General features: G+C 38.3%; 1 protein-coding gene and 1 pseudogene across 8 annotated transcripts in view; one reads left to right on the top strand and one right to left on the bottom strand.

Annotated features, from left to right (window-relative positions):
• NSD3 (nuclear receptor binding SET domain protein 3) overlaps positions 1 to 24,397 on the bottom strand; it is a 101,407-nt gene that overhangs the window by 9,254 nt on the left and 67,756 nt on the right. For 3 of the 8 annotated variants that reach the window (XM_033104177.1, XM_033104178.1, XM_033104179.1), the window contains 6 exons: positions 20,329 to 20,475; positions 16,905 to 17,088; positions 12,974 to 13,176; positions 12,174 to 12,286; positions 11,320 to 11,589; positions 735 to 851 (listed from right to left, as the gene is read on the bottom strand). In XM_033104177.1, the coding sequence (XP_032960068.1) occupies positions 735 to 851; positions 11,320 to 11,589; positions 12,174 to 12,286; positions 12,974 to 13,176; positions 16,905 to 17,088; positions 20,329 to 20,475 (1,034 nt within the window). The remainder of the gene's footprint in view (positions 1 to 734; positions 852 to 11,319; positions 11,590 to 12,173; positions 12,287 to 12,973; positions 13,177 to 16,904; positions 17,089 to 20,328; positions 20,476 to 24,397) is intronic. The other 5 variants (XM_033104181.1, XM_033104180.1, XM_033104182.1 and 2 more) reach the window with 5 other exon arrangements.
• Positions 8,557 to 9,917, top strand: LOC117021291 (rho-related GTP-binding protein RhoN-like; annotated as a pseudogene).

Here is a 24,397-nt window from a genome sequence, read left to right as displayed (position 1 = left end):
AAATAGTATTCTTTTAAATGATCTCTAGTTCTTCCTTTTAATGATATTCTGACTCAGTTTTAGAGATAGCCTGGAAAACAGGAAGCATGGGTACTAATCTTGACTCTTCATCATTAAATGGTAACAAGATATTCAACAAATCACTTATCACGGCTGGACCTCAGTTTTTTGTCCTCTGTCAATCAGAGGACTGTTGAGAAATGAGAAAATTGGTGTAATGTGCATCAAATAGAACTTACAATTACATGTATTAAACTAGCAGTTTTACTGTCATTTTTCTTATGACAGCATTCATTTTCCCTAACTCATTAAAAAAGGTTTAAACATGCAGAACAATTTTTAGAGTTAGAATTTTTAGAGTTTGAATTTTAATCAGAACTTTAATGGTCGTTTATAACTTAGAATTACAGAGCTCATTCTCTCCTTCAGTGATGAAGAAACCGAGGGCCAAGTCTTCGGTGGCTAAGAAGAGCCGGAATTAAAATCCAGATATGTTAACCCTAATCCTGGTTAGCCTTCCACAATGCTGTGTCACATGACATGTGCAAGGCTTCAATCATCAATCATTTTGTACTCTGGCATAATTAGCACATTATAATGGGTAAGCACTCTGGCTACTGCCAATCATTATACTTTGCTTGAAAAACTCTAATTAGAGGAAACTGAGTTCAACCTAAGACTATGAAACGAAAACAAAAAAATCCCTTTTTCTTACAAAAAAAAAGCAATTTTACCTTGGTAACAGTTAACATATAAAAATTAGTTACACTGTTCTCGTGGGCTCGCTTGATTCGCAATCTGCATTCTTCTTCATCAATTAATTCGCCAACATATTCATTTACAAATTCACCCTGCAGAGAAGCATGCAATATGTAAACGTGAAATCAGTGTATTATATCAGAAATCATTCCTTAATACCACATGTATAATCCAAGAGAATTAACCAAAAAGAATCCTAGAAATATAACTTCAACCCTAGAAACAAACAGTTGCTGTTATTCGTGGGCATTCAGGTGGCACGATTTTTCTTGTATCGGTGCCTCAAAATGTAATAATCTGCTTGTCTTTTTTTCCTGAAAGTATTATTTCTATAGTTCAAGTATATCACTGGGATCTGGAGATAAGCCTACCTCGAGCCTTGGAAGTTGTATCGTAACAGACTTTACTAGTTTGTAGCTTTGGAGGTAAGACCTGGAAAAGATCTGACTCAAACAAATGAGCTCTTTTTTTTCTTAGTTAATTTTTTATTTTGAACTAATTATAGATATTCACAGGAAGTTACAAAAACAGTGCAGAAAGGGTCCATGTACCCTTCAGTTTTCTTCAATGGTAACATCTTACATAACTACAAAATTAAACCAGAAAACTGACCTTGGTACAAGCCACAAAACTTATTCATATTTTACCGATTTTCACACACACTCATTTACATGCACGTGCGTGTATGTGTAGTTCTATGGAATTTTATCAGGTGTAGTACATCATGTAAGCACCACAACCAAGATACAGAACTGTTCCATTGCCACAGACACCCCTTGTGCTACTCCATTATAATCACAGCCACCCTCCATCCGTCCTCCACCCCTTCCCATCCCTAACCTGTTCTCCACCGCTATAGTTCTCTCACTTTGAGAATAGTCTGCAAATGGAATCATACAGATTTGAGATTGGCTTAACGAAGAAAGGAAAAAAAAACCCTCAACCTAATTCTCTTGAGATCCTTCCAAGTTTTTGTGTGTATCATGTTTGTTCTTTTTTTACTGCAGAGTAGTATCCCACAGTACGGATGTATCAATTTGTTTAACCATTCACCTGAAGAACATCTGAATTGTTTCCAGATTTTTGCTATTATAAATAAAGTTGCTATGGACATTCTGGTAAAAGTTTTTATGTAGACACAGGTTTTTATTTCTCTAGGGTAAATGGCCAGGAGTGCAATTTGTTGGGTCATATGGTGAATATATGTTTAATTTTTTTAAGAAACTACTAAACTATTTTCCAGAGTGGTTGGTATCATTTCACATTCCCACAACATATTCCCAATGCATGAGATCCAGTTTCTCCATAACTTTGCCAGCATTTGGTACTGTCACTATTTTTCATTTTGCTGTTTTTTATAAAATAAGAGCCTGCAACTTCTGTAATAAGAGTTAAAAAAGTTATTGGGTCAAATTGGAAGGAACCATCCTAACCTCCCATACGTAAGTCTTTTTCCTTGGTGGTCTGCTGTTAGTGAGATTAATGAGGAACACCAGTCGGTTTCAAGAAGCTACGTACTTGTTTCAACTGGGGAGTGGTCACCACAAAAGCTGACCTCTAGGTTTTTCTCCCATTTTTACTGACTGTACAGCTATGACAAAAAATGAAATTAGAAAAAGAAACACATTTAAGTTATAACTGCAATACCGTAATATAACTGTTTGTTTTCTCCACTTTTTCCTTCCAGTCCTTTCTAATGAAGGATATAGGACGGTTGTGCACCTTCATGTATGATGCACTGTCAGCCTTAAGTGGCTTGTACTACATCCAACCAGGATTTTGACATCAGCTGATGAACAACATTTTGCACTATCATAAGGTATCACCGGCCACACAGGTAGATTTCATTGCCATCTTGGCTGCATTGCCACTTAGTGTTACCACACAGCAGCCCCCTTTTGTCCACAGGAGATACGGACCAAGAGCCCCGGTGGATGCCTGAAACGGAGGATAGTATAAAGCCCTATGTACATTATGGTTTTTCCTATACATACACACCTCCAATAAAGCTTAATTTATATATTAGGCACAGGAAGAGATTAACAACAAAAAAATAATAAAATAATTATAATATGCTGTAATAGAAGTTACATGAATGTGGTTTCTCTCTCAAAATATTTTATTGTACTGTACTTACCCTTTTTGTGATGATGTGAAATGATAAAATGTCTTATTAGGTTGAGAACTTCCACCTTTTCACTTAAAGGAAGCACTTTATGACTTATTTTTAGCATGTCCAAATTGCCAGCATCCCTACTCTTGCACTTTGGGGACATTAAGTAAAGTAAGGGTGACTTGAACAGCAGCACTGATTCCCAACCTGATGACCCAGACAGCTGTAAGTGACTAATGGTCAGGTAGCGCATACAGTGCAGACGCGGGACAAAGGGACGAGTCCCATCCCGGGCAGGGCAGCGTGGGATGGCGTGCGATTTTATCACGTTACTCAGAACAGTGCTCAATTTAAAACTTATGAATTGTTTAATTCTGGAAAATTTCCATTTAATGTTTTTAGACTGCGGTTGACTGCAGGTTAACTGAAACTGCGGAAAAGGTGGGAACTACTGAACTATTTCACGGCAAGTTTTCTTTAATGAAAACCTATAGAGCAGAATTTCAACCAAATCAGCTATACTTCACCTTTTCCACATATTGATTTTCAAGATAAGATTTCATTTGAAGAAATGGTTCTGTGGCTTTAAAAGCTTGAGAACCATTTATTATGGTTTATATTTACTATTCTATGAAAATGAGTGAATATAGAAAAATTAAAGTGCTGATATCAAACACGAGTGTAAGTCTCATAAACTTGATACCATTGTGAATAAATATTTCTAGATATTTTGTAAAAGAAATAATTTACACGTCCAAAGTGACAAATCTTTAGCCTCAAAGAGTTGCTTATTGGACTTAAAACCATTAACTGTGAATTCAATTGTGAATAAAAATAACATAAAAACCTTTCAAAATGCTAGAAATCTGTCCTTAAAGACTGTGGCAAAAAAGACAGGGTGTTAATTCAGTATTTCATATGTATTTTTTAATTTCTAAGAAAGAAACTTCAGAGTGCCATGTTTGACTCTGGCTCATATTTTCAGGAATTTCTTATGTGTGAAAAGAAGGGGACTGACTGTGTATACTCAATTTCGTACTTGGCTTCTGTCCCCTAAATGTGCCAAAAATCTTTTCCATGTTCCTACAAAGTCTTTATGATTATGCTTCTTAGTAACTGTATATTTCTAGCTATTTTGTAAAAGCTCAAGTAATGGTCTTACATTAGCAACTCCAGGGCTAAATGAAGGGCAGAATAATCCTGATTATATTTTCTTTTCTCTTAATTATAGTTGACCCTTGAACAACACGGTTTAAATTATGCAGGTCCGCTTACATGGATTTTTCTTTTTCCAATAAATACCTGTACTATTTTCCATCTGTGGCTGGGAGTCCACGGATGTGGCAGGCTGACTGTATGTATTGAGGTACATCATTTTATACAAGGGACTGGATTATCCTCGGATTTTGGTGTCTGTTGGGGGGGGGTGGTGTGTGTGTGTGTGTGTGTGTGTGTGTGTCTCTCTCTCTCTCTCTCTCTCTCTCTCTCTCTCTCTCTCTCGGAACCAATCCCCTGAGGAACAACTTAAGTTTTGGGGGAAGTCAAATATGTGAATTTTTGACTGTGTACGGGGAGTCTGCGTCCCTACACTCTGTGGGGTTCAAAGGTCAACTGACCTTTAATTTAATTTTAATAAATTAGAATATGTTTTAGAATAAATGCAGCTACTATTAAAAGGTGCTAGTAAAGTATTAAACTAGACAATTTTCAGAATGGCTCCAAACACTCCCCTGAAATCACAGGCAAAAATTTGTATGAATGACATGCATGGTATTAAATATAGTAAATCCTACTGGCTCTGCCTTCAACATGTCAGCAATCCAACCAATTCTCTCCTGCTCAACTATAACCCTAGTAGTCTACACCACCACATATCTCTCTTGGATTATAATGATCTCCTTTTTAATCACTCTTTCCCCCCATGACCATAAATTCTCCGTACTACAGCCAAGGTTATTCTTTTGAGACCCATGTGTGGCGGGCAGACTCTTAAGGCGGCTCCCAAGCCCCCTGCCTCCTGCTGTTCACGCACTTGTGTGATCCTCTTCTGCCGAGTGGGCAGGACCTGGGACTTGCTTCTAACCAACAGAATATGACAAAGGCGACAGGGGTATGTGTTTACATGGGTTTGCTACACTGAGTCTTTAGCATCCATCTTGCTAGAGTGTCTTTCTCCCCTTGGCTGTAAGGAAGCAAATGGCCATGTTGGGGAGCCCCATTCGGCAAGGAATTGCAGAAAGCCTCTAGAAGCTAAGGGCAGCAAAACAACAAATGAAACGCCCAAACACCTGAAGCTCTCAGACCCACAGCCACAAAGAACAGAATTCCTACAACTGCCATGCAAACAGGGAAGTGGATCCTTCCCTGGTTGAGGCACAAGAATGAGAACCCAGCCCCGGTTAGCACCTGGACCCAGCAAAGCATCCCCTGCTCTCCTGACCCATAGAAATGGTGAGATAAAACATGTCTGTTAATGTTTTAAGTTACCAAGTTTGTGGTAATACTATTATTATGCAGAGAAAAATGAACACATTAAGTCTCAGATCAAGCTATTCCCTACTAAAATCCTCTAGAAACTTTCCATTGTGTGGCCTATAAGGCCCCATATGACCTAACCCCTGGCAACCCTTCTTTCTTCATCTCCCATCTACCGTCCCCTTCTTGTCACTCTTTTTCAGGTATACTAGCTTCCTTGCTGCTCCTGGAGCATGCTAAGGCCTTTGTACTTACTCTTTTCTTCAGTCACAAATGCTTTTCTTGGTATGTATCACCATGGCTTTCTCCCTCACCCAGTCACGTAAAATGTCACCTCCTCAGGCCTTCCTTAACCAATCAATTTAAAATAATAATACCTGTCACCAATATTCCCTTTGACAGCTTTAATTTTCTTAGCAGCTTTTAGTGGTACTCAACATTATATATGAAGTTGAACAATTAAGTTCGCAAACTCATCCTAGAAAAAGTGCTACACACCTCATTGCTGAATATCACTACAGTCACCTTCGAAGCACTCCCCTTGGGAAGCTATGCACTGACGCCAGTGCCTAGTCCACCCTTCAAAGCAATTTTGGAACTCTTTTTCTGGAATGCCATCAGAGCTGTCGTCATATTACCCTTGATGTCCTGAATGTCATCAAAATGTCTTCCTTTCAAAATTTCCTTTATCTTTAGGTAAAGAAAGAAGTCATTGGGGGCCAGATCAGGTGAGTAGGGAGGGTGTTGCAATACAGTGATTTGTTTACTGGCTAAAAACTCCCTCATAGACAGTGTCATGTGAGCTGGTGCATTGTCGTGATGCAAGAGCCATGAATTGTTGGTGAAAAGTTCAGGTCGTCTAACTTTTTCACGCAGCCTTTTTAGCACTTTCAAACAGTAAACTTAGTTAACTGTTTGTCCAGTTGGTACAAATTCATAATGGATAATCCTTCTGATATCAAAAAAGGTTAGCGACATCGTCGCAACAAGTTCGTGAACTTAATTGTCAGACCTAGTATCTGTTTATTATCAGTTTATACCATGTTTCCCTGAAAATGAGACCTAGTGGGACCATCAGCTCTAATGCGTCTTTTAGAGCAAAAATTAATGTAAGACCCGGTCTTATTTTACTATAATACCGAGTATAGTATAGTACAGTATAGTATAATATAATATAATGTAATATAATATAATATAGTATAATATAATGTAATACCGGGTCTTATATTAATTTTTGCTCCTAAACATGCATTAGAGCTGATGGTCCGGCTAGGTCTTATTTTCGGGGAAATATGATCATAGTCCCACAAAGGTGTCTTGTACACTATTGTTTTCCAAATGCCTAGAATACTACCTGGCACACAGAAGTTTAACAAACATGTGCTGAATGAATGGGTTCACCTCATCTAACCTATAGAAACAGGTGCATGAAGATAGATGATCGAGAATGTTCACTAGAGCCAGTGTCCATGGTCCGAGCGCTGCAGCAAGCCCAGGAGACAGGCCGCGCGTGTGCGCGTGTGTGTGTGTGTGTGTGTGTGTAGGCAGGCTGCACGGGTGTGTGTGTGTGTGTGTGTAGGCAGGCTGCACGGGTGTGTGTGTGTGTGTGTGTGTAGGCAGGCTGCACGGGGGTGTGTGTGTAGGCAGGCTGCACGGGTGTGTGTGTGTGTGTGTGTGTAGGCAGGCTGCACGGGTGTGTGTGTGTGTGTATTTGTGTAGGCAGGCTGCACGTGTGTGTGTGTGTGTGTGTAGGCAGGCTGCACGGGTGTGTGTATGTGTATGTAGGCAGGCTGCACGGGTGTGTGTGTGTGTGTAGGTTGCACGGGTGTGTGTGTGTGTAGGCAGGCTGCACGGGTGTGTGTGTGTGTAGGCAGGCTACATGGGTGTGTGTGTGTGTGTATAGGCAGGCTGCACGGGTGTGTGTGTGTAGGCTGCACGGGTGTGTGTGTATGTAGGCAGGCTGCACGGGTGTGTGTGTGTGTAGGTTGCACGGGTGTGTGTGTAGGTAGGCAGGCTGCACGGGTGTGTGTGTGTGTAGGCAGGCTACACGGGTGTGTGTGTGTATAGGCAGGCTGCACGGGTGTGTGTGTGTGTAGGTTGCACGGGTGTGTGTGTATGTAGGCAGGCTGCACGGGTGTGTGTGTGTGTAGGCAGGCTACACGGGTGTGTGTGTGTATAGGCAGGCTGCACGGGTGTGTGTGTGTGTGTAGGTTGCACGGGTGTGTGTGTATGTAGGCAGGCTGCACGGGTGTGTGTGTGTGTAGGCAGGCTGCACGGGGGTGTGTGTGTGTAGGCAGGCTGCACGGGGGTGTGTGTGTGTAGGTTGCACGGGTGTGTGTGTGTGTAGGCAGGCTGCACGGGTGTGTGCGCGTGTGTGTGTAGGCAGGCTGCATGGGGGTGTGTGTGTAGGCAGGCTGCACGGGTGTGTGTGTGTGTGTGTAGGCAGGCTGCACGGGTGTGTGTGTGTGTGTATTTGTGTAGGCAGGCTGCACGTGTGTGTGTGTGTGTGTAGGCAGGCTGCACGGGTGTGTGTATGTGTATGTAGGCAGGCTGCACGGGTGTGTGTGTGTGTGTAGGTTGCACGGGTGTGTGTGTGTGTAGGCAGGCTGCACGGGTGTGTGTGTGTGTAGGCAGGCTACATGGGTGTGTGTGTGTGTGTATAGGCAGGCTGCACGGGTGTGTGTGTGTGTAGGCTGCACGGGTGTGTGTGTATGTAGGCAGGCTGCACGGGTGTGTGTGTGTGTAGGTTGCACGGGTGTGTGTGTATGTAGGCAGGCTGCACGGGTGTGTGTGTGTGTAGGCAGGCTACACGGGTGTGTGTGTGTATAGGCAGGCTGCACGGGTGTGTGTGTGTGTAGGTTGCACGGGTGTGTGTGTATGTAGGCAGGCTGCACGGGTGTGTGTGTGTGTATGCAGGCTACACGGGTGTGTGTGTGTATAGGCAGGCTGCACGGGTGTGTGTGTGTGTGTAGGTTGCACGGGTGTGTGTGTATGTAGGCAGGCTGCACGGGTGTGTGTGTGTGTAGGCAGGCTGCACGGGGGTGTGTGTGTGTAGGCAGGCTGCACGGGGGTGTGTGTGTGTAGGTTGCACGGGTGTGTGTGTATGTAGGCAGGCTGCACGGGTGTGTGCGCGTGTGTGTGTAGGCAGGCTGCATGGGGGTGTGTGTGTAGGCAGGCTGCACGGGGGTGTGTGTGGCGTAGGCAGCACTATGGAGGGGCAGAGAGGCTGTTGCAAGATTGTGGGGGCACACGGAGTGCGGCAAGACAGCACTGCTGCAGGTGTCCGCCCAGGACTTCCAGCCCGGGAGTTACGCCCTGACCGTGTCTGAGAACTGCACCGGGAGCTTAGAGATGATAAGTGACGCACTGAGCTCAACACGTGGGACACTTCAGGTTCCTCTTTCTAAGATAACTTCAGGCCTCTGGCTTATCCCGATTCAGATGCTGTGCCTGTCTGCTTTGAATATTAGCCGACCAGAAATTCTGGACAGTGTGTCCTCAAGAAGTGTCAACGGGAGACTCAGGCATTTTGCCCAGTGCCAAGGTTGTGCTGGTTGGCTGTAAACTGGACAAGCGGACCCACTTGGCCACCCTAAGGGAGCTGTCCAAGCAGAGGCTTATCCCTGCTCCACATGAGCAGGTAGGACCGCTGACCCCTAACCTAGTCCCAGCAGAGACCTCTGACCCTAGACCTCTGACTCTCTCAATCTCTAGTTTGAAAACACCCTACTTTGCTCACCCCGTTCCCTGGCCTCTGACCTCTGACCTGATCCCTTGACTTACTCCATCCTTCCAGGGCACTGTGCTGGCCAAGCAGGTGTGGGGCCGTGTCCTATGTGGAGTACTCTTCCCACTCCTCTGAGCGCAGCGTCAGGGATGTTTTCCATGTGGCCACAGTGGCCTCCCTGGGCCGCGGCCATAGGCAGCTTCGCCGTACTGACTCACGCCGGGGACTGCAGTGATCTGCTCAGCTGGCAGGATGGCCAGACCAGGCGAGATACACAAGGATCGAGCCAAGAGCTGCAACCTCATGTGAGGGGCTGGGTGGGACAGTGTCAGGAGGGGTGGTGAGGGCAAAACTGTTCCCCTGCCTGCACCGAGGCTTCCTGATCTCCTGACTCTGGCTGGGACTTCAGGGCAGGCTGAGTATGCAATTCTCCTGGGCAAGAGAGCCGGAGGCAGAGGGTGCTGCCATTCCCCACATCCTCATCCCCTCTTCTCTACAGGAAGCTGAGGGAGCTAGCAGGGCAGGAACCTGGGCCCAGAGTTAGGATGGGGCTGGGGCGTTGGGAAGCTGGCAGCGAGCAGTGACTGGCTGAACCTCAGTATATGAAAGGTGCCATCCCTCCCTACCCCCAGTCCCATATCCTGGTTCTAGCTTCCTTCCCTAAGGAAAGTGTCCATTTCATGACTTTCCCTTTTCCTCTCCTCTCACTTCCACAGCTGTTCTCAGTCATCCTAATCTCTAGGCAACATGCACTAAATTAAACAGCAAGTTGAGACGCCCCTCCCCCATCTGCCCACCCATCCTAGCTCCCTCCCCACCTTTGTCCAACAGTCCCCAAATAAAGCCCACGTCCATGGCAAAAAAAAAGAAAGAAAAAAAAAGTTCACTAGAGAATTAAGTATGTGTGTATGTGTGTATATATACACAAATATAAATAAATTTATATATATAAATTTATTGGAAAATACGTTAAATTATGGTACATTTTACTATGGAATAAAATGAGACTTAACAGGAATGAGCTGAAATCTGTACATACCGCCATAAAGATATACTTATATTAAATGGGAAAAAAATAATACATATGATCATACTTGTTTTAAAAACCCTACAAATATGGAATATATGAATATGTATTTGTAAATGCATTTATGTTTATAACTGCATAGAAAAAGTTCTAAAAGGCTATATAGCAACCTATTAACAACGGTCATCTGTGGTGAGGAGACCAAGAATTGAAGGGATGAAGGAGGAATTTCACTCTATTTAATCTTTTTTGTATTGTTTGATTTTCTTTCATCATAAAGGTGATTTTAAAAAATGTAGAACTATGTCAAGAGTAATTTAAAATTCTTACTAGGTCCATCTTCTCTCAGTGAATACCTCTCCGTGTCCTATATATTGGCACTAAGCAAGCAGGGGGAGGGCATGGAAGTGGGAGCAGGGCGTGGACTTGTTTTAAAATGCAGATTATTCTGTCCCAGATATTTCACTAAGACACTGTTTTTAACAAGGACCATGGGAGATTCTCAGGATCTCTAAAATTTGAGAGCCACTGTTTGAATAGTAGGATTTACTGGTGATTTTCATTTTTCTTTGAGTTACTTGCATTTAAAAAATTTTCTGCAATGGGTATGCATTTCTTGTGTTAAACAGAGACCACTTTGAAAAATTGCCTCAAAGTATAAGAATGAAGATAAAGGGTTAAAGATCTCAACTTTTCGCAGTTGCTTTTGTATATATAATCTAATCTGAGACCAACAACAACTTTAAATATATAGGGCAGGAATTACTCTGTCCATGTTAGAGATGAGGAAACTGAGGCTCTGGGAAGTTAACTGCCTTGGCCGTGGTCCCTGGCTAATGGATAATGATGTTGGAGCAAGATCTCAGGTTTGCTAGTTTCTACCACAGTACATTCTTAATTTTACTATTTTGCCTTCACTAAGTCTTTTAAATCTACTTTGCTTAAGCAAGTAAAAAAATACTTCAAATAGAAAATGACAAATGTCCCTTTCTCATTTTTTTTAATGACTAATCATAAGACACTCAAAGTTTATGTGTATTTTATCATTACCTCTTCCTACTGTTTCTTCTTTGCTTAAGAAGTACCAAACTTTCAACTTGGGAAGGTTCAAGATTCTGCCATAAGTCCCTATATGTTTTATCCCTACTGAAGCATCTCTACGAGGCATAGGTCCTGGTCTTTTCCACTCCAACACTGCCCTCCCCCGTCCCATGCTACCTTCTTAATACTCCTTTTGGTCCTGAGGCCCCAGCCTCTTCGTTCGGTTTTGATGATTTCTGCATCAGGGTAGAGCCTCTTTGTGAAGCACTGGTTCTGGCAACGGTCTCCAGCTGGGCACACCTGCGGGTGACACTCATACTGCAACATTCTGTTGAGACACGCTGATTCCAAGCCGCAAGGGTTTTCATCAGCTGGCTTGCAGTTACAGCGGGGAATCTCGGACAGGTCTGCAACCTGGATCTGTACCTTTCCTATTACTTTGTTAGCCTAGAAAACAAAATCACAAATGAGAGGGAAGAATTTGAACAGGAACATCAGAAATGTTCATGCTGTACTTGGCTCTGCTACTGTCTTGTGGCATGACTCTGAGAAAGGTACTTTCTCTTAATTGTAATTTCCCCAAGAATAAGCTAAGAATAATAACTACCTCTTCTTAGTTGACAAAAATATCAGGACCTGATGTAAATTCTCACTTATTTATCCTGTGTATTTCTCCTTCTACTAGTTGATTGAAATTTCATAACTGAAAACAACTGTGGGCTGTCTGGAAGACAAGGGCTAACTATCTCAATTCTCGTTTGATTAGAGGATAACCTGGTAGAGCAGAAACAGGATTTTCCACCAAACATATTGCTCCTAGGTACAGGCGGGCTTATCCAAGACCTCAGCCTTGCAGCACACAACTCCGGCTTCCATTTGATGCTTCCAACAAAAGCTCAGTTTGTTTTACATAAGACAGGGTGGTAATCAGCAAAAGTTTTCACAAGTCAAAAGGGCCTAGTAACTACTAAGAGAGTACCGCATTTCATCTTGCCTGTCAAATACCAATGTTTTCATGGGTAAAGACTCACTTTGATGTGTTTGTAAGGAGGAGGTTTTCTTGAATTTTTTTCAAGCTCTATTGCTTCTTTACTTTCTCTTTGTGCTTTCAATTCCTGGAAACGTTTTGCAGCTTCTTCCAGTGCTGCCAATAAGACCAAACAAAGTATGTAAATACCAAAAAACAAACAAAAACCCTTATAAGAGTAGTTTTACACTTCTCCAATGCACTGAATCTAGCCTGAGGTTTTCTTTTTAAAATTATATTCTGGAAATAACCATTTACCACCAGGGTAGGGTAACACTGAAATAGGATATGACTCATTTATGGCTGAACACGGCTCTGTGCAAGCTGCTGCCTCGGAAAAGAGGTCCTACTTCAATGATCAGAGGTTTCCAAGTGAACCCAAGATAACCATTTTACCTCGAACTAGATTTACATTCATTTTACTCTTACCCAGAAAACCAAACTTCCTGGTAACTCGTGGCAAAAACAGTTGTAAGGCTCTTCAAGGGAAGCTTTTACCACTCTTCTGAGCTAAAGGAGCTTCACTTGACGAAGACTACTCCCAGAAAAACCTCTGTTTGTAGAAAGATCACTGAAGAAACTCCTTTCACATACAAAGCAGAGTCTACTATGATAAAAATGTATTTTTCTAATTGATTAGATTCTGATATGGTTCTAACGGGATTAGAGACTTATGGACCCTGGATCATAAGGCCTGGTGAAAATTCTCTAATACCAGAAACGTTTCATATGCAAGTTAGGAGATGATGAAACATCTACCCCAGAGTCTTAGTTTTGTGCCATGGTAAACATCACCCAACTTACCTTTTTTGAAGGTCTTGTTAATACTAGTCTGTCCCTCAGCAAAGTTTTTGTCTCCTTCAACATAAGGGAACACTCTGCCCTGGTGCACCCAATAGTAGTCATGAGAACCAAAGAAGAACACAGGGAAGTCCCCCACGTCGTGCTTAAGGCCCTGGATGTTCAGTGGCACAGACCTGGGATTGCAGATCTCTGCAGGCCACCATCTGAAAACAAAAGCAGTTTTAGACAAGAGGATGAAAATCACACTACTCTTTACTTGACTGACAGGAGCGGAAAAAAGGTTTTGTACTTTGCAATTTTCATTCAGACTCTAAGGACACAAAAATATTTTGTTTATCTTTAACCCTGTCCAAACCACACATCTTTTAAAAATATATTAACAAATTCATTAATGAAATGATGAACACAGACTAAACAAACTAGGCCCTAAATGCCCAATCTAGTTTGTTTCTTTAAAAAAATTAATATTTGATATTTACAAAAGAATATATACCAGGAAATTATATGCTATAGAACGTAATAATAAAATACCAATGAACCCGCTATCCAACGTAAGAATTAGCATTTACCAATACTATTCCAAACCCAGTTTCAATCCTAGAAAAGTCATGTTTTTCCCCAAACTTGGCATTCTTAAAACCAACGTTGTTTTTCAAAGCGTAAAAGTTTATTTCTAGTAGTCAAGGGAATTATTTGAGAATAAACCACTGCTATAGTAAAGAATGACCACTCCTATTCAAATCAGCATTTTCTGACTCTCTAATCAACTAGGATAAATACTTCTTGGTCAAATGTACTAGGTTTATATCAGTGCGTTTCAGAATCTAATTCATCTTAGATCATAATAAACATGGGTTGTAGGACAGAATGAAACATAACTGTTTCATGCAATAATGACTGAATACCACAGCAATCACTAAAGGAAACCATCTGTGAGGCACATTTGACAGTTTCCAGCAATAGGGCAAGTCAGGAATTAAAGTGTGAAGCTTTTGTAGTATGTCAAATCATCAATATGAACAGTAAATACACAAAAACAAATATTTTCAGTCTCTTATAGCATGGTCACACCCCAGAGTTACAGTGCAGACCTTGAACATGCTTCATCTAATAGATACTCTGCTGTTTATCTAAGAATTAATTACACATGTGGGTAAGAGTGTGCTCAAATTATTCAAACAAAACAACACTATTTTGTGTAAGAAGTATTTGGTTTCCCCTCAAAGTAGGCTAGGAAATGGTTATTTGTAAAGCATTTTAAGGTATTTAATATATACATGAGAATTGCATTCACTAGGTCAATTAGGAAGAGGCACACTCTCTGCCAGAGGCTTTTCCAGGTCCTCATATTTCCCCCAGGAAGCACCACATTACAGTAACTAGTTATTGAAAAGAAACAGCTTCATGTGGCCCAGCTGGGCTGACTGGAAAAAAAATACATTAAGAATTAGTTCATGGGTGAAAGTCTTTGCAAAACTTACAAGAATCTGACCTGCATATAAAATCACTGGGCTATGAACTGGAGCACAGCTTTGGGCTTCTTTAAACTGCAATGTGATTAAAACTTGAGCATTAAAATTAAATTAAGGCAAAGATATTTTCATATTCATAACTTTTTTAAAAAAGGAAGTATGTCATGTACACCATGGTGACTACAGTTAATCATACTGTACTATATTGCATATTTGAAAGTTGCTAAGAGAGTAGATCTTAAAAATTCTCATCATAAGAGAATTTTTCTCATCATAAGGAACCATGTGAGGTGATGGATGTTTACTAGACCTACTGTGCAATATATACAAATAATATTGACTCATGTTGTGCACGTGAAACTAACATGTTATGTCAACTACGTATTTTTTTAAAAGCCAAAGAAATTAAATAAAAAGGAAATATTCTGAAATTTATTTGAAGATCTGAAGGCTTCTTACACGGTTTTAGATATTTCTTTTCCAGCAATGTCTTTTCAACTATCAAACCCACACCCCACCCCACCCCACCCCAAAAGAGATATATTTTTAATTATAAAAGCAGTGTGTATGTGTGTGTTTCTTTTAAAAATTAAAATAATGCAGAAATGTGTAACAGAAAAATTGAAAATGCCTTCCCTTGTATCTCATGCCTCAGACTACTAACATTAGATGTATTTCTATCCAGGTATTGAAAACGTATTATTCTAGATCTACAATTTTTAAAAAGTACATAAACACATGGAAAGATAATATATGTATATATTGATGTATTTAAACACATAAAAGACACTGTTTAATATGCTCTCTGAATTCAACTATATATCGTGGATATTATCTCATGTTACTATATAGACCTGCATTATTCTTTTATTGGCTTCAAGGTATTCTACAGTATGGGTATACTATAATTTGACAAATCCCCTGACTGAGCATTGGGATTATTTCAAATTTTTACAATTAGAAATAATACTGCAACAAACACCCCTATAAATACATTTTTGCCTTCTTGTCCAATTTTTCCTTAGATAAATTCCTTGACAGAGAAGTGCTGGGTCAAGGAGCATATAGAGTTATAATTTTAATATATGATGCCAGACTGGCTTACAGGGAGCATTTGTTTCCCTATGCCCTCCCTAGTCGCAAAATCATTAATTACTCTTTTAAATCTTTGCCAATCTGTTAATTGAAAAAAAAAATTCTTTGCTTTTAATGTACATTTATTTTTTGTGAGACTGGGCAGTTTTTTACATGTTTATTTTCTATTCGGTATTCTTCTGCCAACTGGCTCTTTCCCTTCTTCATCCCTTTTTCTAGGTATTTGTCTTTTCTTATTGAAAGTAAGAGAGCAAACACTTTCCCCTGGTTTGACATTTGCTTTTTAAAAGTTTATGCTACTGACAAATAAAACCAGAAGAATTTATGAAACTACAAAATATATTCACTCTTTCCAAAACCCTAATGCAGTATATCAAACAGATAAGAATTTTGAGTAGATAAAAAAAATAAAACTTTATGCTATTGTTTGCAATACAGTATAAAATTGTTTATGTATTCAAATTGTCAATATTTTTTAGGACTTGGAGATTTCCTATCATGTTTTAAAAAAAGTAAGGGGGTAGCTTCTCAACCTCAATGGCACTTATCTCAGATAAAAACAAAGTAACCAAAAAGAATTACTTAAAACACAGAGAAAATAACATAGCCCCTGTTAAAAAAAATTACAATGTTTGAAATTCTATAGAAATATATCTTACTTACAATTCTAACTGAAAAGCAGGACTCTATTGCACTCTCTTGAATAGCATCTATTTTCTTAGTAAAATGATAAATACATCCCTCAAAATGTAGAACGTAGAGTTTAAAAAAATATATCGCTATTCCTGGTCAGTGAAGGCTTGTTAAAAACAGGCTTCTTAAAAGGAGAAAGCCTTATTAAAATAGTGGCAATCACATTTTATACTTCATCCCCTTAAGAACTAAAAGCTCTTAATGAAATAATCTCTCTTTAAATCCTACAAAGCTCTTTTTGCACACAGTTTAGAGCTTCTACTAGAACTAAAATGCAACAGATTTATGGACAATGAGAGCTACTTTGGCCAGGAAATAAACTCTTGACTTTATTAGAAATTAGAAATCAACATAAATCTAATCAGGACACAAAGAAAACATCTTCCCCACTATTCACATAAGACCTTTTATTCCAAAATCTAGGAGTACACAGTCACTAATATAAAACAACTTTTGGAACTTAAAAACAAAAGTCAACCAACCAATCCAAAAAATAAATCCTACAACTAACCTTCCCAATCCTCTAAAAAAGCAGACTCAAAATACGTTTCTTTTCTTCTCTTTTTTAGTAGCTCCGTGCTGTTCTATCTCCTGACTACTTTGTATACAGATTATGAACCTATATCTGAACAATGATTGAATACTTCCTCTTTATCCTTGGAAAAACTTGCCTGTAATTTCCCAATTTGACCCAAACAATCTGCTTGTAATGTAGTTTCTTGCCAGCTTTACAGTCATTACAATTCCAGCAGCCTTCTGGCATTTCTATGCTCAGGCATTCGGGGTGGAAGGAAGCAGGGCACGATTCACAGCAGAGCAATCTTCCACCTTGAAACAAATAAACAGTCTTAATAACTGAGAAAAGAGGAAAGAGAAAAAGAAAAAGCAGAAAGTTATCTTTTAAGTGCATTAAATTTGATTCAAATTGGGGGAAAATAACAAAGGGACTGAGTCATATCTATGGTGATGGATTAAAATAGAAAGCAAAGGAATAGATTTAGCTACTTAGCTTTCCAGGGCTTTGGTGGCCAGAAACTCAGGGCTTTTGAGTAGTAAGAGAAACATTACCGTACTCTTTACCCCTCTAAAATGTGGGCTATTGAAGTATCAGTTTAGCAGGCAGTTAACACTCTTTAACATATGACAAAAAAGATGCATGAAATCTTTAGACGGAGTAGATCTGAGAGCACATTTTCAAAGAAATATGTAGCACCTTACTTTCTTTTCTCCTTAAGAGAGCTAAGAAAGCAAGCAATGGTCATCTTTGTATTTTAATCCAGTGCCACAGTTAACTAAATCCCCTTATAAAAAATTTAGCAAGAGTGAAAATAGCCAATATGTTGATCAGTACTTTTTTCTTCCCATAAAAGAATACAAAAAATCAAAAGGATCCCATTTGCTCAAGTAGGTGATTATATGATCATTACCTTTTCAGTAAAGATAAAGTCAAACAGGCTATACAGCAGTGGTTTGCAAGTTTTTCATCACCAAGGATCCCCTTTTCCTTCCTCATGGATCCATGTTTTCAAATATTTTATCAACAACAACAGCAACAACAAAAACCCAAACCACTGCATTTTAAAAGTAACATTTTTCCTGTTTTTATTAACCAAAGAAATATAGAACTGCCAATCAGAGCTTCTGAATCTAATAACAAAACTAGTATTATCACACTGAATTGTTAAAATCATAGCCAAATAAAAAGAAACTCATGCAGCCTTAGTTTGCATAAATGTGATTCTGTTAGATTTTGTAAAATATTAAGCATAGTTCAAAAATTTTGTTTACATAAGTCTTTTCTGACTTCATATTGAGAACCACTGCTTTATAGCATAAAACTAAGTAAACATCAGTGTAAAATGAGGTACCACACACAAGGAGATCCCTCCAACTTCCCTAGCAAAATCCTTTCCTTTTAAATACACAAAATGACCTCTGAATTAAGACCAAAACAGGTGCAACAAACAAAACAAAATATTATTAAATGCAAAGAAATAAAAGAGATTTGGGGGGAGATTGGGTATTTCTAATGGGTATTTCCACAAGTGACAGAGAAGAATGTTAACCACTGAAGATGAAATATAATAAAGACTACAAAAAACAAAACAAAACAAAAACATCTTCCCATTGGAAAATCAGGCCTATAACCCACAAGTGTACTGAGATTTAAAGTCTCGTAAGCAAAAGGTTAGGAGCCCTCTGCACAACTTTATCAAATCACATGCTCCAACCTTTTGAGGGTTTGCTAATTTTCCAGAAAATCTTGTCTTCCTGTAGACTTTCAAACTTCTAACTGATTAACATAAAAACAAAACAAAAATCCATATACAATCAGTGATGAATTAAATTACTATATTTCCTCTGCTTAAAAGCTTTCACTTCAACCACTGGAATTTTTTTCTTTTGCCTGCAAATCTCAATGTGGATCAATGGTTCCAAGTCTCCAACCTAGAAATTAGCTGCCCGAGTGCTCTTAGCCTAGGTAGGGAGTTCTGTAAGTTTAAACTAAAATGAGAATTCATTTTTCCAACAGAAAGAAATGATCAATAGGGAGAGCAGTCTTTGCAAATAGCTTTAGAGGACATGTGTATATTAGAGCTGATATGGCAAAATCAAGGCTGGCTGTTTTTAACATTATAGAATAGTCCTTAATTTTAAGTCTTATTTCAGAGGAAATACAGACCAAGAATCATCAATGAAAATCATGATTTTTTGGACAAAAAATACACAAGGGAAATAGAAAAATAAAAATATGAACAATCCACCTTGGTGCTATGCAAGAAAACTGCTTTAGGATGCAAAAGAAGTAAGATATGGTTCAAGCTAAGCAAACAGAGGGCTCAAAATAATTTCAATTTATGTCAAGATCAATACTGAGTACTGAAAACAAAGTAAGCAACAATTGAATTAATCTAATTTTATAAAGGCGCCAGCAGGAAAATATGGCATTTCCTAAAATGCCTCAGGTAGTCTAGTTTTATTGAATTACAGAGTTAGACCTATATCCATCTTTGTTTTAGAAGTAGATGGTGTCACCAGTAAGGGGACATACTATGGCTTCAATGAAAACAAAAAACCCAATACTCTCTCCAACGTTCTTCTCTACAGGTTCTAATCAGCTTGCTTAGTTATACTTTCTTTTAGTCATGGGTTGCCACTTCAGAATTCTGACAAAGAGCAAAGATACATCAAGCAGGCAACACAAAGAATGGAAGGGGGGGAAGCCCATTTCAAATATACCCAGTATGTTAGGTGTGAATTAAATTTTCTTTAAAGAATCTGAACCTGGCCCCCAGATCATAGTGGGAATGTATACAGGAAAAGGCCATCATTTGCCACGTTACTCCCCAAATAATACATCATTGTTAAACCACTTTTCCCCTTTAGTACAAGTAGGCTATGTAAAGCTAAACACAAGATAAGATGTTCTTCCATAGATTAAGTTAACTGGGAGAATATAAATATACATTTATCTCTTGGGTCTCTGTGGATAAATTATCCATAAGCAATTCTTCAGTTCAGATGGGCTGCCTTTCAATATTCAGGATTTGGGGTGTCTTCCCCAGGGGCCCACCAATGTGTCTCTCATAAAAGAAGGGCAACTAGTTTCCATAGCATCTTAACAAAAACACTTAAGAAACAAAATGATAGAATGTATTCTAAAATCAAATCTTGTAAGTATCAGTGTCTTGGTTTCCCTCTATTTAATAATTTATCTCGAAAGTTAGTAACAAATTATGTCTATTCTATTCTAACATGAATTGTAGTTCTATATCAGGCAAAAGAGAAAGCGCTCTTAGAATATTCCTCTATATTAGGGAAAATCCTAGTCTTTCAATTTTAATAACCCATAGATATGCGGTATGTGTGAAAATTTATTCAAGGAGAAGAGTAAAAATTTGTAATAAATGGAATTATTTTAAGCCCTTTTTAATAATTTGCAGCCATATGAAGACACAGTCACAACCACCAAGGTAGAATTTACCAAAAGCAACAGATGGTGCTTGACAGGCAGACATTTCCCCCCTTCATTTAAAAAGAAAAAAATAGGAAATGCAAAAATAAAAGCAAGAGATAAACTATTTTGATTATTACCTTTCTCACATTTCTTTTTGGAAGCTGACGAAGAAGGAATCATAGGTAATTTCATCAACTCTGCACGATTTGATTCATTCAGTAGGTAGTGGGACTTATAGGCATATGAACTGAACATGGGGTCTGAATGGTCCTGAACTATCAGCCCTATACGAAACAAACAGAAAGAGATGAGCTGCAATGAAACTACCCATGATTCCATAGGAAAAAAAATAAACCAACACCTATTAGGTAGCTGTGCTTAAAGTTGGGGGTGGGGGGAAGAGTATGAAGAAAAAGAAAGAGCTGACAGAAAAGTTTTTATATAGTAATTATAGGGAGTTTAAGCTACTCAATACTTTATCCCTATATGGAAACCTATATACCCAGAAGGAAATTTAAATTAATTTGAAGATGTAAACTGCATTTGACATCATACTGAAAATGCCCTATGGAAAACAAGGCTACATCCCTTAATATTTAGAAGTACTATGATGACAACCCAGAAAACAAAATAATGTATCACTTAATTGCTAGAAATAAGATTTACATAACATAGTAGAGACCCTGATCTACCTTCAATGTATGAAGTAGCGCTTAAAGGCAGAATTTAGTCTCTCCTCTTCTCTATTCCTATCTTGAGATATACTCAAAATAGATTCTTTCTCTGCCAGATAATGAAACTTTTCTCTATCAAGATGATACATGATTTTAAAGGGGCCACAATTTGTTGAACTTTACTGAGGCAATGCAAACCATTTAAATTTCTTTGCCATTATATAAAGTGATTACCAACTTAAGGGTTCATAAAAAGTACTTTGGATCTACCAATATAGCTATCCTATTTGGAGGAAAACATTAAGATGTGCTATAATTCACCTATGACATCTACTTCTCCTCTCCTTCCCATCCCCCATCCCCTAGTTAAATTCATAATAGGCTATAGGCCACTCCCAAAACTAGGGAACTGCAACATCAGGGAAAATTTCTCTGTTTGGTTACTGGTGAGCTTATAATGATCTAGAATTTTACAATACAAATCATGACAGCAGTTTCATAGAGATCATTTTGAAAAGAGGAAGAGCTTTATTTTTAAAGGGGTAATCATGTACTTTTTTCTGTGAATGTTATCTTCATTTGGTGCTACCCTACTGAGACAGATTCAAGAAATATCTCTGACCCAGATGAAAGAATGGAACTTGAAGTTGCTAATTGGTAATAACATAAGAATCTTCAAATAAAAGTTATATAATGTTGAATGAATTTCATATATTTAATAGAAGCGGGGTAGTGTAAAAAACATGGATTTTGAAATAAGAAAACATTAGGTACAAATGCTGGTCTTTTATTTAAGAACTTTGTACCCTCCAAATAAATCATTTAATCTGGGCTTCAGTGCTCTCATCATATGAAATGGGGAAATAACTTCTTAGTGTAATTGTGGCAATTCATTCCCATAGTGTCTGGTAGAGAGAGTTTGATTTACAGATACAAAATAAATTGCTATTATTATTATTAAAATGAAAACCCCCCCAAAAAAACCCTAATGTAACCTGTCTATTTAAAATTACCATTACAAAGAAAGGCACAGAATGTTAAGTAACTTTTATTTTATACCACCCTGCAAATGAAAGGAAATACTAAAGAACATAAACTATAGTGAAATATGACTGAACATTTCCTACGGCACCACAGGGAGGGCAAAGGAGGAGCAATGTTTCTCTAAATCTTGAAATATTTCTGAAAATATTTCTGGTCCTTAAGAATTAGCTTAATGACCTGGTACGGTGTCAGATGGTTGCTGGACTTATCATGGTGATCACTTCTTTAGGTATATAAATGTTGAATAACTATCGTGTACACCTGAAACTAATATAATGTTGTATGCTAGCTATATTTTAAATAAAAATCTTTAAAAAAAGAAACTGTAATAGCTTAATGATTTTTAACAACCAAGAACTAAGACAAATTCCTCTATGAGGAGAGAAAAACTATGTGAGGCAAGAAAGAAAAACAAAACAAGCTTAAGTTTTCTAATACCAAAACGTAAGTGATTGAAGTATTCCTTCTCATGTGTAGATTTATTACAATTAGGTCTCTTAAAAAAAAAAAAGATACTTCTATAAATACTGGTAAGAGAATACATTATTTACTTCTGAAAAATTAAGTCTTCCCAAATCCCAACATCTGATCTATTTAGAATAAGTTTCTGTAGAATGCTGGAAAGGAAAATGAAAGCTTCTGTTTACTAGACAGAGTTTCAGTTAAATTAATTGGGAATTGTATAATCTTGCTTAAATAGGCATTTAAATACAGCAAATCTTTAGAATAATTGCCAAATGGATAAGATGCAAATACAGATTCTGTTGTTAAAACATGGGTTTTCCCTTCATTTTCATTATCTCAAAGCTTTTATTCAATACATATAAATTAAACTTAACAAAATGGCTCGAGTTTCCAAAAAAAAGGTTCCTTAACAATGGGCCATTTTCTACCTGTCTAAATTAAAAATACCTGTTTTAAAAGTCTCCCAATTATTGAATGAAATAGAGCAAAAGAACATATTGGTCAATATACTAATGGTACTTGATTCAGAACGTACTCCAAAGTAAGGCAACATGAGAGTTATAAACTTGGTATTTAAAATGCTGGCTCAGTTATGTGTGTGCACATGAGAGCGCGCACACACACACACACACACACACACACACACACACCAGTAAAAGTAAGTGCCCAGAATGGTAGAATAAAATACTTACAAAGTGATAGAAACTTTGTTATCACTGACACTCATCTGTTTAAAAGTCTCTAAAGACAGACATTTAATTGATAATTCAATATTTCCACCTTATCATTACTTTCTTAGGGATGGGGAGATGAAAGAGACACTAGTGGCGATCTTTTATTTCTTTTGACAATTTGAATCCTTTTGGTTACCGGTTACCATTTGGCATGAAACTTTTCAGACCTACTTTTCCACGTATCAGCCATGTTTCACAGCACACTACAGTTGTATAATTGTTCTAGTAAAGAAGGACACAATACTTTCCTCTAAAGACATACAGCCCCACATGCTTACAAAACTCTGGCAAACTGAAAGCAGTAATACAAGGGACCCAGCTGGCTGCTACAGAAAGGACTACTGTTTATTTAATCTTTTATTGCCCACCTCCTCTAGTTATTTTTTTTGACTAGAGATACAAAAGCAAAACAATTCCAGACCTAGCATGCTGTCTACATTCTATTAAAAAATACTTTATAGCATCTTCACCAAATTAAAAGAACTGTCTCCTAAAGAAAAAAACAAACAAAAACAAAAACCTCATTTTCCGTCTACTCTAAATATAATCAAATAGGCCTATATGCCATAGAGTCCTTTCACATATTTCATACTAAGGGAAATTTAGAAAACTTAGCATTTGTATTTTAAAACAAACAAACAAAACTGCATCTGGGAATATTAGTTGGTTTCTAAAATACTAAAAATTATTTTATTATAATACAGCTGAGATATTCTGTAAAGTTGGATACTCTGTGTCATATTCAACTAAAGAAGTTCTATTTTATATTTATCACAAACTCAAGTTTACTGATCCCCTCAGGAACCCAATATTGTTTTTAGTTGACCAATCTCTTGGCACACTTGAATACCAACAGCTGGCAAGTAAGAAAGCCTGCATTGCTGGCTCTGAACTAACACCACCACATATGGTGCCTTGGCTGTATCCCATCAGGCGTTCATCAATGCCAGACCAAAACACGATAAAATACAACATAACGATTAAAAGATAAATGTGTTCATCTTGCCTTCCAAGTGAAATCTCAATTAGTTGCAAGCTCTGGATTAAAGAAATGACATGGGAAGAGTCTACTTAAAATAGAAGAATTGTTTGCAGAAGGACACAGATTAATCTTTGATGCTTCAAGTAGGAATATTAAGAACTCATCTGTAATTTGAAGTTATTAAAAAATGAAGACTTTAGCTTAATTTATGGAAGAATTAATATTCTAACAATTTGAATGTCTAATGTTATAAAAGAGACTAGTTACTGGAAGTGTTAATCTCTCTTAGGGATATTACTGAAACTAT

The sequence above is a fragment of the Rhinolophus ferrumequinum genome, chromosome 4, assembly GCF_004115265.2.
Source record: "Rhinolophus ferrumequinum isolate MPI-CBG mRhiFer1 chromosome 4, mRhiFer1_v1.p, whole genome shotgun sequence".
Classification (NCBI taxonomy): domain Eukaryota; kingdom Metazoa; phylum Chordata; class Mammalia; order Chiroptera; family Rhinolophidae; genus Rhinolophus; species Rhinolophus ferrumequinum.
The sequence above is the reverse complement of the archived record's forward strand: the minus strand, read 5'-3'. Positions and strand labels throughout refer to the sequence as shown.